A 12500-nucleotide genomic window follows, 5' to 3' on the forward strand; every position below is an offset into this window, starting at 1 on the left:
GTGATAGGTATGACGAATGGATCAGGGGATGGCAGGTTAAGAGGGATAGGGACAGACAGAAAGGGAGTAATAACAGAAAGGAAGAGAGTAGAGAGGAAAGTGGGAGGAGGGAAAGGCGATTTTTTGGGTTTTGTTTTGTTTTCAACCCCACTAAAAAAACCGTGCCCCTTTTTTTTTAACCACACCCCATAAAGAAAATCCCTTTTCAAACAGTTAATAAATAACCTAGGTTAATTAATTTCCCGTAGTTTCATTTAAATTTACCTTAGTTTGATTTAAATGGACCTGAATTTAATAGAATGAAGGAAATACTTCGCAGTTATTGAAATTTCATTAACGGCGAAGTAGCCAATAATAATAATGAAATACAGGGAATATTTCGCAGTCATTGCAATCTTATTAACGGCGAAGAAGACCATCAACATAATAAAATAGAGAGAACAATTCGCAGTAACTGTTATTCAAATGTCATTAACGGCGAAGTAGTCAATCTGTCCTGTAATAATATAGAGAGAGGGAAACGTTTCACCGTTAATGACATTTCAATAACTGCGAAATTTGTGGTTCCAATACATCTTTAGCGGGAAACTTTCGCCGTTAATGACATTTCATTTACTACGAAATCTGTGGTTCTAAAACATGCTTAAGGGCGAAACGTTTCGCCGTTGCTGACATTTCAATAACTGCAAAATTTGTGATTCCCGTATTCATTCAGTGGGAAATCTTTCGCCGTTAATGAAATTTTGATAACTGCGAAATTTGTGCCTCCAGTAACAGTTGTGGAAAATCTTTCGCAGTTAATGAGATTTCAATTACTGCGAAATTTTCCTTCGCTATATAATAAAAGTATACTGATAAAGTTTTGTGCGAACTTTTATTAATTATCTGTAGGTAAATATAATTGCAAAATTTTCATTTATATCATGTCAATGTTTTGGTGGAATCGAAGTGATTTTTAGAGTTCATTAAAGTGACACTAGAACATAAAAAGATGGTTTCATAAACCCGTTAAATTAATTCCTTTGAAAGCCGACAAGATTAGCATACTGTTTAATCCTTTCCGCAAACCTGTCAAAAGCTTCTGTTGGTTTATTGTACCCTGTTTGGTGACATTGACTTCGACTTTGCAGCAAAATTGATTCCAAAAGCTACAATTTCCGCTAACTTCATTTTTGTGTACGTATACGTGCAAAGACAATAACGATACCAGGAAAGAAATTGCTTTTTTTTACGTTGCGTCTCGACAAGTTTATAATGAACAAATAAAACCAGAATAAAGACAACGCACAGGCGTACTGATTCTTTGCTTGTGCCCCTTGGAAAACCCGCTGAAATAGAGATAAATTATTGTACACCTGCCTCTGAGTTTATCTGAAAAGGCCTTAATAATGTGAAGTTTTTGGCTTGCAGGCTATGAAGGATATCATTACATCACGTACCCATTACAAAATTCTCGAATCTGATTGGTTATCAACAGCCTTGATTTCAGCAATAGGGCAGTTTGTAATTGGACACCTTGGAATTGGATAGTTGCAGTTTATGCGTCAACAAGCGCGAGCTAGTTGTATTTGAATCAATTACCTTTTTCCAGAGCTGTTAAAAAAACTAAGAAAAGTTGAGCAGATTAAGATCTAAAAATTTTATCACCGTCGCCTTCTCGTGTTTTGCGATAGTTACGATCAATTGATAATAGGACTTCGTGTCGTACAATTCAGGGAGGAATCGAGCGCTTCGCTATCGGCTTATTTTGAAATTACTCGCCCGATTAATCTCTTAATCACAACCATTACAATTTTCTCAAATGTAATTGGTGCATTAACTACTTTATTTTTCGCTAATTATTGTGTAGGGTTGAGATCGGACAGTGAAATTGAAAAGTTGGCTGTAATAGGATACCTGAAATCGGACAGTTACATCAGTCAATCATATTAAGTGCACTCAGCTTAATCCACCAATCACAGAATTTATCACAATAACCATAGCAACAACCACTTACCCTACCAAACTCAGTGGGGATTTTCCAAAATGGACAAGCAGTGAAAAGGGAATGCATTAATTTTGTTTTCTTGGAAATTGTAATGGTTATGATTAATTGATAACAGGACTTCGTGTCGTCCAATTTGGTCTGTTATCATACTCGTGTTTAAACAAATCGGACTCCCGCAACGCGGTCATCCGATTTTGTTAATCACTCGTATGCTTACAGACTAAATTGGACTCCACTCAATCCTATTACCATTATTAATTAGAAAATATCCTGCAAAGGTTGGTCAAGACAACGTGAAGATAGGCGTTGCAACAACGCCTATCTTCACGTTGTCTTGACCAACCTTTGCAGGATATTTTCTATTTTAAAGTTTTTTTTGGTGTGGTCACGATCTATTTTGATCCAACGTAGAGCAAGTTTTTATCGTACACGGTTTTTGCAGTGGTTTAATCCTTAAAAAATTATTAATTAAGTATCAATATCGATAAAAGACCATTTTACGTCCCAAATTTAGTCACACTCATTTTAACTTCTCATGGATCTATGGAGTTCACGTTTCTCTCCACCCTCCCCTCCCCTCCCCTCCCCGACTGGTCTCGCCCTTAAAAGCGCAGGACAGAGGGTTTGGGTTGGCAGATTAAAGGCTAGTGGTCTAATGCAATGTGTTACTATTCTCCGGCTTTTTCTTATATTATCTTTCCGCCGCTGACTTAGTTGCGGTTAGTCAAGCTCTGAGACTCATTTGCCTGTGATGTATGGATGTGGTCACTGTTTTTCTCTGTTCTTGTTTTTCATTTTATTTCAAACTCTGTTACTTGGTTTTGCTTTCTTTTTTAGCTGGCAAACCTTAACAGCATGGTAACTGGGCGAACCGACCGCGCAACAGTCATTTTAATCGGTTTCTTTTCTCTTGTAAACGCACTCATCAATCCCATTCTCTACGGCAAAATGAGCCGAAGATACAGAAACGGATACATTTACATATTCAAGAAAATCTTGTCAATGTGTGGAGGAGAAAAACCCGACGCTGCATTCCTTGGTAGGTTTACGCAACAATAATTCGAAGAAACTGTGCTGCGCAGTAATGCGGATGAATATAATATCAAAGTTCAAATTTGCGCCCAAGAAGTTTAAAAGAGAACCAAACGTTTCGAGGGTACTCCCTCTTCATCAGTAGTTTGAAAGCAACTCCTTTTTAAAAATTTATTTTGTTGATTTATTTTGTTAAGCTCACTGGTAGTCATAGTCATACCTGATTTACCAACGAGGAGCTTAGGAGTCGCAACTCATCATTTAAAACTCTCGCGTGCAACCATGATATCAGTCACAGGGGACAGAACACAACACCGGGAACACCATGCCCCACTCATTGCGAATAGTGTGTAAGTTCTATACCCTCACACAGGGACTGCGAGAAGATTAGAGGGTCTAACTATTTGTAGATGTCATTACAAAAACAGCACTTTTGTCCGCAGTTATTTAAAGACCCTGAGTGTTGGTCCAGCCGGAGTCGAACTCACGGCATGGCAGCCCGACGCTCAACCAACTGAGCCATCGTTGCGCTATTACAGACTTCAGCCTTCGTTCAAAATCAAGAATAAAGACAAAAATACTTTTGAAGTTCAGTATCAGTTAGTCTTTCGGTGAGTTTTAGGGAATTACATAGGCTTTATAGTGACCCATTTAACAATTAGACCTGTAGCCCGCAAGGGCTACGGGTCAATAGCCCATGAGGCGAAGCCGAATGGGCTATTGACCCGTGGCCCTTGAGAGCGAAGGGTCTAATTGTTTTAGTATCACCCAACTAATCGGACAAAAAAGGTAATAATAAACTTAGCAAATGCAAGTTGAAGAAATATTTATTTGGGAATAAAACGAAAGAAAGAGTCACGCTTTTCGCTACTCGAGGACTATCACTAATAGTCCTCTAGTACCGTAGCCAATCAAAATGCAGGATTTGCATTAGCCCTCTAGTTGGGCAATACTAATACAAGTTGGACCAAACATTCGGCGCATTTTTTTCTTTAATCGACAGATGGCAATCGTCGCAAAGGGTCCTTTGTGAAATTTTCAACAGCTTGGACCCTTCAGTCTAATGCTCGTAAAAGCATTGATTTTTCTGTTCGCGAAGGGAAGCTTCGTGGGGAGAATGGAGTATCAAATCATCACTCTACCAGTGTGACTGGGGTGGAATTTGAAGGAAGCCACGGACAAGAGAAGCCGCAAGAAGACGAGCAAGAAAGAAACCAGAAATGCAACCTTGCATTTGCCAACGACAACACTGACGAGGAGAAAGGAATCGTAAACCCCAGCCATTTAAGTACATCTTTATCAACAGTCGACGTAGAATTAGGAACAACTATTGATACAGATGTATCTCTGCCTGACGACGAGACTTTTGATAGCGGTCTGTAAACGTAATTTCATTTCGCGCACAATTTCCGAAAAAAAAGACTAGGCTGATCTTAGATTTTTTATTTAGAAATGATCGTTTGCTTGTAACAAAATGTACTTATATCGTAAAGTCGAATAGGTTACTGTTTGGTCGTGCTGGATGCCTCAGAAACGTATAATGATCCAATTGCAGTCAAATACGTCACAGTAGTCGCTGGACCTATATAACTCAGTCCAAATTTCTGGCCCTCCGTACTGAGATGACATATATAGCTACCAACGCAGACTCCACCAGTAAAAAGAATTATCATCCGATCAGCTACGCTGAAGTATTCATACATAGGTATTACCAATCGTAATTTTGACAAACGAATTAGCGATCTCGGAAACCGTGTCAGGGAGTGCCAGGGAGTGCGCTCCCCCCCACCCATGAGATGACCTGGGGCTTTCTAATACAACTGGTATTCTGCGGGAAAAAAAAACACGTCAGAAGTCAGCTACGCCATTACGTATTGGTGCACCCCTTCCTAAGATCCTGGGTTCGCCCCTAAAGCCTTAAGCTGTTTATTTCATGAAACAAGGTCTTACTCCACAAATCCGAATGCGTCATATCCAAAAGAAAGGCTTCGGTTCTTAACAATCTATTAGCTGCATTTTAGAACTGAGATAATCCAAGGAAATATCTTCACTTCTTTTTAACTCTTCAGAAACGACTAATGGAGAACACCATTGTAATTTCCTTTTCTGTATTCCATTCAAAAAGAATTATTTTTCTTTTATCATATTCATAAAACCACGATCAAAATTTCATTAAAAGTTCTAGAAGCGGTAAGAAAAGGAATTAATGAGGATCAATCAGCCAGCCGTATATGAAGTATTGATGATAAACGTTCTTCTAACTACTCAAGCATAATCTAAAATTTTAAAAATAAGGCAAATATTACTAATAAACAAGGGCCGAAACTGAAAATTGTTTATTCGTTTCTTTGTTTTTTCTTTTCACTTTATCGTCCAGTCGTAAAAACCACAATCATAGAAGAGTACCGTTCTCTGAATTGTGAAATTATGCCAAATTGGGCATAAATCACAAGAATCAATCGGTTTTAATCAATATTTTATAAGACCTGTTTTTTGTCAAAGAGATGAATATTTAAAACCAATCAGAAAAATGTTACGTTATCTACACTGGCTGATTAATTATTTTTTATGACAAAGTTGTATTTGTTTCATATTAACACTACAGAATTTTCAACCTGTGACAATTGTGTAGCTGCAATATATCGTGTTAGAAATCATTCCCGCTTGAGTGGGAAAACAGATTGAAACTCCATATCATCGGCCCTTCAATGCTTTTTATTGAAATTTGCGGTTAGTTGCATGCAAAGGCTTCCATTTACAAAAGTCTTGGCTTGGATATACATGCAGTCCATGATTTCTACTTTATTGTTTGGCAGTACGTTATTCCTACACACTGACTCAGGAAAGAGATATTCAATCTGGTCAAACCGATAGCGTCATGGAATCAGAGAATGTTAATGGAGAACAAACATTCAACAGTGCATCTCCAGAGATTCGTATTGCTTTAATAACTACAGTGTTTGTAGTGTCGTTCATTATATTAGCAGGAAACCTGTTAACTGTTGTTAGCATTTTGTGTTTCACAAAACGAAAGAGTACCTTCAGTTTTCTTCTCGTCACGATCTCTTTAATAGACATTTTAAATATTTTGGGACCAAATGTAGTCTCCTTGTTCGTGTTTTTTGACAAAGGAAACAATTTCTACGAGTACTTTACTTTGTGCAGACTTCAAGCATGGAGTATCGTGTTTCTTCGTTGTGCTGCCACATTAGCAATTACTCTTCTCGGACTAGATAGATTTTTCATTACTTTAACACCGCGCTTTTATCGAAAACGATGGAAAGGAAAGTTGTTCGTTGCATTTTTCTTTGGAAAATGGATAATCTCCGCGTTTATAGCGACGTGGCTGTGGTTAGACAGTTTCCACGTTTCCAAGGATACAGGATATACTTTTTGCCTGTTCGTGTACGAAAATCCTGTGGCGGGATTTTTCGTCGTTTTCCTCATGTGTTTGTTGTTAGTCATTTGCTTGTGTTTTTACGCAATATTCAGCACATCGAACAAGGGATCGTTCAGTACCAAGTTGAGAAAAGATGACGGGTTCAGCTTTTCTGCTAAACAGCGTGAAGTTTCCCACTTGGCAGACCCTACTGACAACAAAGATCTCACTATTTTAGCAGCTTTGGTCATTGCTGTTTATTTCTGTTGCTTGTTGCCTTGGATGGTAAGAGGGCTAACAGAGGACACTTCATCGCGATTTGTCACCCCATATAGAGCAATAGACCGATTCGGTTGACTCAATGTTGTACCCAATTGAAATCTTTCGGGGTTAAGGTTCTTTATGTGTTGCATTTGCATGATAATGTAGCAGTCACATTTAACTGATATCGAAATACTTGGAACAAAACGTTTTACTCCTAAAGGATTTAACTTGGATACAACATTGAGTTAGCCGAATCGGTCTCACCCGACTAATCCGTGACATTTTATTTCGCGCTTTGATTTCCATACACGAACGTTAACCTCAATACTTGCCTAGCATCTGGATTTGAGCCCACGATCCCTCTTCCATGAGCCGAAATTTTTTACATTCCAGATGATCCCTAATTTCTTATATGGGGTGAAATTTTGCTAAAATAATTTATACATCTTTAAAAACAGTTTCGTATTCGGGGTCCGTACTTTCGAACTATGAATATTTCAAATAAATGAAGGGGGTAGTTTCTAAAGAAACTGTGGTGCTGCGTCGGTGGGGAAGTAGTATACAAAAATTTGGTTTTATCAACGGAGTTGATAATGTAAATTGGCCACCGTACAGAGATTCTAAAAGCTGACGTTTAGAGCGTGAGCCCTTCGTCAGAGCGACGAAGGGCTAACGACGAAGAGCTAACGCTCGAAACGTCAGCTTTTAGAATCTCTGTATGGTGGCCAATTTACATTATCAACTCCGTTGATAAAACCAAATTTTTGTATGAATATTTCAGTTTTCTTTTTTATTTTTTAAATTACATTAGTTTGGTCAACTGCGGGAACGTGTAAAGAAAACCCATCATATTAATCACTATGGAGACTCTGTGCCTTAAAATACAGTGCATACGTGGAAGGAATATCTCCTCTCTTTAGTATTACGATCAAGAATCAAAACAGAAAATTGAATAAACCGTTGTTACAATTGTCCCGCTTATCATTTTGATTTCAAGCAAAACAGAACCGCTTGAATTTTAAACATTTAAATACCAAGACATAAAGCTTTAACATCAATTCCAAATTTATTTCAGATAGCCATTACACTTGGTACTCTTTCAGTGGACTATCCTTCGCTGTTCGGCTTGTGTGCGCTCCAGTTACCACTGGTCAGCAGTCTCTTGAACCCTTTTATATACGGTATCAGGTGGCTTCCTTACAGAAGGGCATACCATTGGGCACTGAGGTGGCCTTGCACAAAATGTTGGAACAGGAAATTTCAAAAATCATCGCGTTCAAGGTCGCATAACTTTAACTGTAAGTATGCGGGCTGGCTGATTTTTTACTTGAGTATCTTGGAAAGAGTGAATTTCGTCAAACGCCGCGATCAGAAATTTATAACACGTTTGAAACGTGTTTTAAGGGCCATTTAAACGGTTTCGACATTGTCTTCGACACGTGCCTTTGAACCTAAGTCTGGAGTGTTTTATCAAGTTGACAACATTGTTAATAGTGTAAAAAAATTGAAAGCTTGTTCAATTAAATTTACACTAGTTAAAGAGGCAGTGTCACGCTATTTCAGTCCAACTTAAAAACACTAAAATACGTCTTTGCATCAATCAAGACCAAAAATCAATGGTGTACTTTTGTTGCCAATAACAACTGAAGTGCACTGAAGCTATTCTTTGTTATTTGCATCCATGGATGGAGAGAGGATGCAAATTGATTAAAACTTGAAAAAACTGGCCCTTTAAGTCAGTTTGAGATCTTCGCAGTTATGAACGCTACTTTAATAGCAACGAAAGGAACTAGAGCCTGAAAATTTCAGGCTTAAACTGGATTCAAACCCACGCCCTTTCTACTGGTGAAACATTTTGTCATCCACTTTTGGCTCGAAAAGGTGGAGGGAAATGAAATCGTTTAAGCCTGCGAAGTATCCAAAAAACAAATTGGGTGCGCGAGGTTTCAGAGTAAACAAGAACATGAAAGGTTCACATTTGTATGCTCGCAATTTCGTCACAAGCTCAAATTTGATGATTTTATGTCGTTGTTACGCCGGGTAACGCAAACATATGTGCTAAAATGCGCACGGCACGATTATTTCTGCTCTTTTAACCAACGATACTATTGTTTTGTGGAGCCAGTGTCGTTGCCGAGGTTGCCATCGTTTCTGAAACTCCGTTTTGTCTGCACCCAGTACCAGCAAGGTTTCCTTATTTCTTTACAGGCATCACAAGCGCTGGCCACAGCTTCTGGATATCAGATGGTTTTGTAGAGGCCGACACTGATCATGAAAACGCTTTTCACGTTCTTTTTAGTAGCACCTCGTACATTAAGCCACTCGACTTCAACTTAGATGAGCTGGAAATGTTCGAGCAAAATTCAAGATACACTAATATGGCGCCCTTGTCAATATCCAATGGCCAAAAATCTATCACAATGAAAGATACGACGTGGTGGGCGGGTGGAAATCATTTTCAGAATATATTGGATTTCATCGAAGCCAAGACGGGAGGAAATCATATATCTAGAAATAACAAATGCGCAAATGAGGCTGACACACCTAGCGCTGAGACTCGTGAAAATCATACCAGTGCATACACTCGGTCCGTACATAAACGTGAACCTGCGGTACCAGGTCATGCAAGTGACCTCGAGTTATCTCTTTTTGGACATAACACTTCAGATATCCCGAGTGTTGAGCGGTGCGATAAACAAAAACATAGTGCTACATGTTCCTGTCTTGGAAAATCAAAATACTATCCTGTGGAAAGGAAAAATCGCGAGATGGAGTCATTAATGCCTGACGCAATAGAGAATCTTACCTCTAGAGATGCACTTCCTACAGACGTACACCTTTAATCTGGCAGTAAACTATACACGAAAAGAGAATTAATCTTCCCACTTACCTAAACAATTTTAAGCAATTGTCTCTTATAAACACCTCAAAAATTCAGGCCCCAGTTATTCGAAGGGTGGACCATCGCTATCCACCGGATAAATCGCTCTCCACTGGATAACTCAGATGGTGTTGCTAGTGTTTATCCGCTGGATAGTGATTTATCCGGTGGATAGCTTTATCCATCCTTGGACTGAACAACCGAGGCCAGGTCTCTTTATAACGGGAACTCAGTTGGGAGAGCATTGCACCGGCATCGTACATGTCATGAGTTTGAATCCAGTCGGAGCCGCTTAAATTTTTTGAGGTGTCTATAAAGACAATTGCTTAAATTGCTTAAATTGCCAGTTTTGTTTCAAGAAGGAACTTTCTTTGGCAAAAATCATATCTCCTCTATTTTGTCCTTAGTTTCAATAACTGTTATTCATCGTCATCAAATTTATGTGACACGGAAGGCTAAGTTATTTCTTATAACGCTTTAATTATCACATCTGGATTCAGAATATCCCTATTATGGACTTTCGACATCTATCCAAAAAAGACATTGTAGGAAAAAGACGTGAATTATATCACCTACTGAACGGAGATGTTTTCTACCCAAGTAAGAATTGGCCCAAAGATACATTATCTATATTTTGGAAGAAACCCATTGGAGACCTAGACACATTCAAGCTTATGTTGTTTTTCATTGGAAACGGTTGCTCACCTCATGTTATATCAGAATGGATTCTCTCCTCTCTATATTGGGCTGAACCAGCTAAATTGGGACAAGCGCAAACGCCAGATTGACTTTATCCACAGCAACATTGATACCAAGAGACACATATGGTTCTATTATGACATCCACTGCAATGATTGGCTATACCTAATTGGTCTAAAACGATGCAAAAATCAAGAAATCTCCTTGCAATTCCTTAATTCAACTAGCATCTAATCAATAATTCTGTATAAAAAAAATTTTTGTTTGACTTATTTCATAACACCTTCTTTCAAATTTTGAATTAAATCTCGAACTTTAATTAATACTTTATTCATATCATAATTAGTACTTCAATTATTATTGCTAAGTTTATTTGTCTCTCCCAAATTCCATCATTCACTAAAGAGGATTTTTCAAAGAATACTCTCACTAATTTTGAGTGCTCTGATTTATCCCATTGTTGGGTTCAAAGACCGAATAAGTTTTCCATAATTCTTAGTATACCAAGAATTTTTTGTAATAGAAAATATTTGTCCTTATTTTTTACTATTATTTGATTCATTTCAAGAACGAATGATTCATAGTCGGGTTAATCTGCTTTCATCCCTCTTTTAAGAACGAAAAATCTTGTATTGTAAAGGATTTTGTACATCTTTAATTTTGGTTACTTTTTCTGTCTCCAGTTAAATTTCTTTATTTTTTCTATTCACTTTTTATCACTTATTTTTAATTTTCATTCAATTTTCTCTGATTATGTTCCCTTATCTATTTATTTTTTATCCAAGCTTTGTCTTAGAAAGTTCCTCCCTTTTAATACACTCTTGTACTTCTGGTTGTTTTTGAAATTAAAATTTTAATTTCACACAGAGTTTGTTTCTTTCGTTAACTTTATTGTGGGGTTGAGAGTTTGCTTTGTGAACATCTCCCCCTCATTTTACAGACTAACCATAACTTTTGTCTATGATTTTCCCTCAACTCACCATCCACACACACACTATTCCCCAAAACTACCTACTGATTAATGAATGTTTTAATTAGTAGAGAGAAACCCCTTCTTGTAAGGCAGATTCTTCTATAAACACCAACTAAGACAGCCGCAAAGGTTACTAGGTTATCTGCTGCATCATGTATTCATATTAAACAAAAAACCTATATAACGGGAACTCAGTTGGGAGAGCATTGCACCGGCATCGCACATGTCATGAGTTTGAATCCCGTCGGAGCCGCTTGAATTTTTTGAGGTGTCTCTAAAGACAATTGCTTAAATTACCTACGTAAGTGCGATGATTATTTCTCTATTAGGGGTACATGTTTCCGACATCTGTGATCGTGTTCACAATCAGCTTAAGGTTATTAAGCGTTTCAGAAATATTGTATCCAGTAATACTAAAACTAGGTTGTATGAAGCTTTCATCATGCCATATTTTCCATATTGTAGTAGTGTATGGCACTTTTCGCGCGGCTAGGTCTGGGCCGGGTTGAGGGTCGATCCCGTCGTTTTGTCACGGGGCCCAGACCTATCCCGCGCTCTTCCAATATGGCGTCTGATAACCGTCTGATAGTGTTTCTTGGCGACACAACATCTACCGCTTGCACGCAGGCTAACACTGTCCAAGCATGAAAAATGAATAATTATGTAAATAAGTCTGAATGCCCAACCTTACGAATGAGTCAGTTTGATTTTGAAATCACTTTCTCTGGCAACATTAAATGAGAAGACTCAAGAGCGTTAGTGGGAACTTCTTTTAGCGAAAACAAAATGGAGGACGAGGATACCAAGCGGAAAGCAGGAAGAGAAATTTCAAGACAGTCTTCACAAGACACGTCACAACTGTCCTCTATGTTGTATAAATGTTATTATTTCTTATTTTACATTGGCATCGGAAGTTCATTTCCTTATATAGCTTTGTATTTCAAACAACTTGGACTTACGGCTGGTCAAACGGGTGCTGTACTTGGGTTGCGATTCTTAACAAAATTTATCGGCTCACCAATATGGGGAATACTTGGTGACAAGTACAAAATACATAAAGTTATTCTACTTGCCTCACTGGTGTCATTCACAGCCGGAAACTTAATGTTTATTGCTGTTCAACCACAAAAGCAAATGTGTCTCGAAACCAGAGCAAACAGAACAGTGACAAAGGCATTATTATTCACTCCTAACGGAATCGTACTGGGACAAGAGATAGGCAATAGCAGTGATGCAAGAAATCACTTTGCAAACAAGAACTTCACTGCGTTTGCTCGTAAAATCG

General features: G+C 38.2%; 3 protein-coding genes across 3 annotated transcripts in view; all 3 read left to right on the forward strand.

Annotated features, from left to right (window-relative positions):
* LOC138021297 (thyrotropin-releasing hormone receptor-like) overlaps positions 1–4402 on the forward strand; it is a 10927-nt gene extending 6525 nt beyond the window's left edge. The window contains exons 2-3 of the mRNA XM_068868144.1: positions 2825–3026; positions 4023–4402. Of these exons, the coding sequence (XP_068724245.1) occupies positions 2825–3026; positions 4023–4402 (582 nt within the window). The remainder of the gene's footprint in view (positions 1–2824; positions 3027–4022) is intronic.
* Positions 4403–5897: 1495 nt separating this feature from the next.
* LOC138021298 (5-hydroxytryptamine receptor 4-like) lies at positions 5898–11154 on the forward strand. The gene is made up of 3 exons (XM_068868145.1): positions 5898–6683; positions 7738–7960; positions 8871–11154. Exons 1-3 carry the CDS (start codon positions 5898–5900, stop codon positions 9503–9505), a joined length of 1644 nt encoding a protein of 547 aa, XP_068724246.1. The 3' UTR covers positions 9506–11154.
* A 754-nt stretch (positions 11155–11908) lies between these two features.
* Positions 11909–12500, forward strand: part of LOC138019894 (major facilitator superfamily domain-containing protein 6-like) — an 11466-nt gene continuing 10874 nt past the window's right edge. Inside the window, exon 1 of the mRNA XM_068866851.1 lies at positions 11909–12500. This exon is cut by the window's right edge and continues 771 nt beyond it. Coding sequence (XP_068722952.1) covers positions 12002–12500 — 499 coding nt within the window. The 5' untranslated portion in view covers positions 11909–12001.

The sequence above is a fragment of the Montipora capricornis genome, chromosome 10 (genome assembly GCF_036669925.1).
Source record: "Montipora capricornis isolate CH-2021 chromosome 10, ASM3666992v2, whole genome shotgun sequence".
Taxonomy (NCBI): Eukaryota; Metazoa; Cnidaria; class Anthozoa; order Scleractinia; family Acroporidae; genus Montipora; species Montipora capricornis.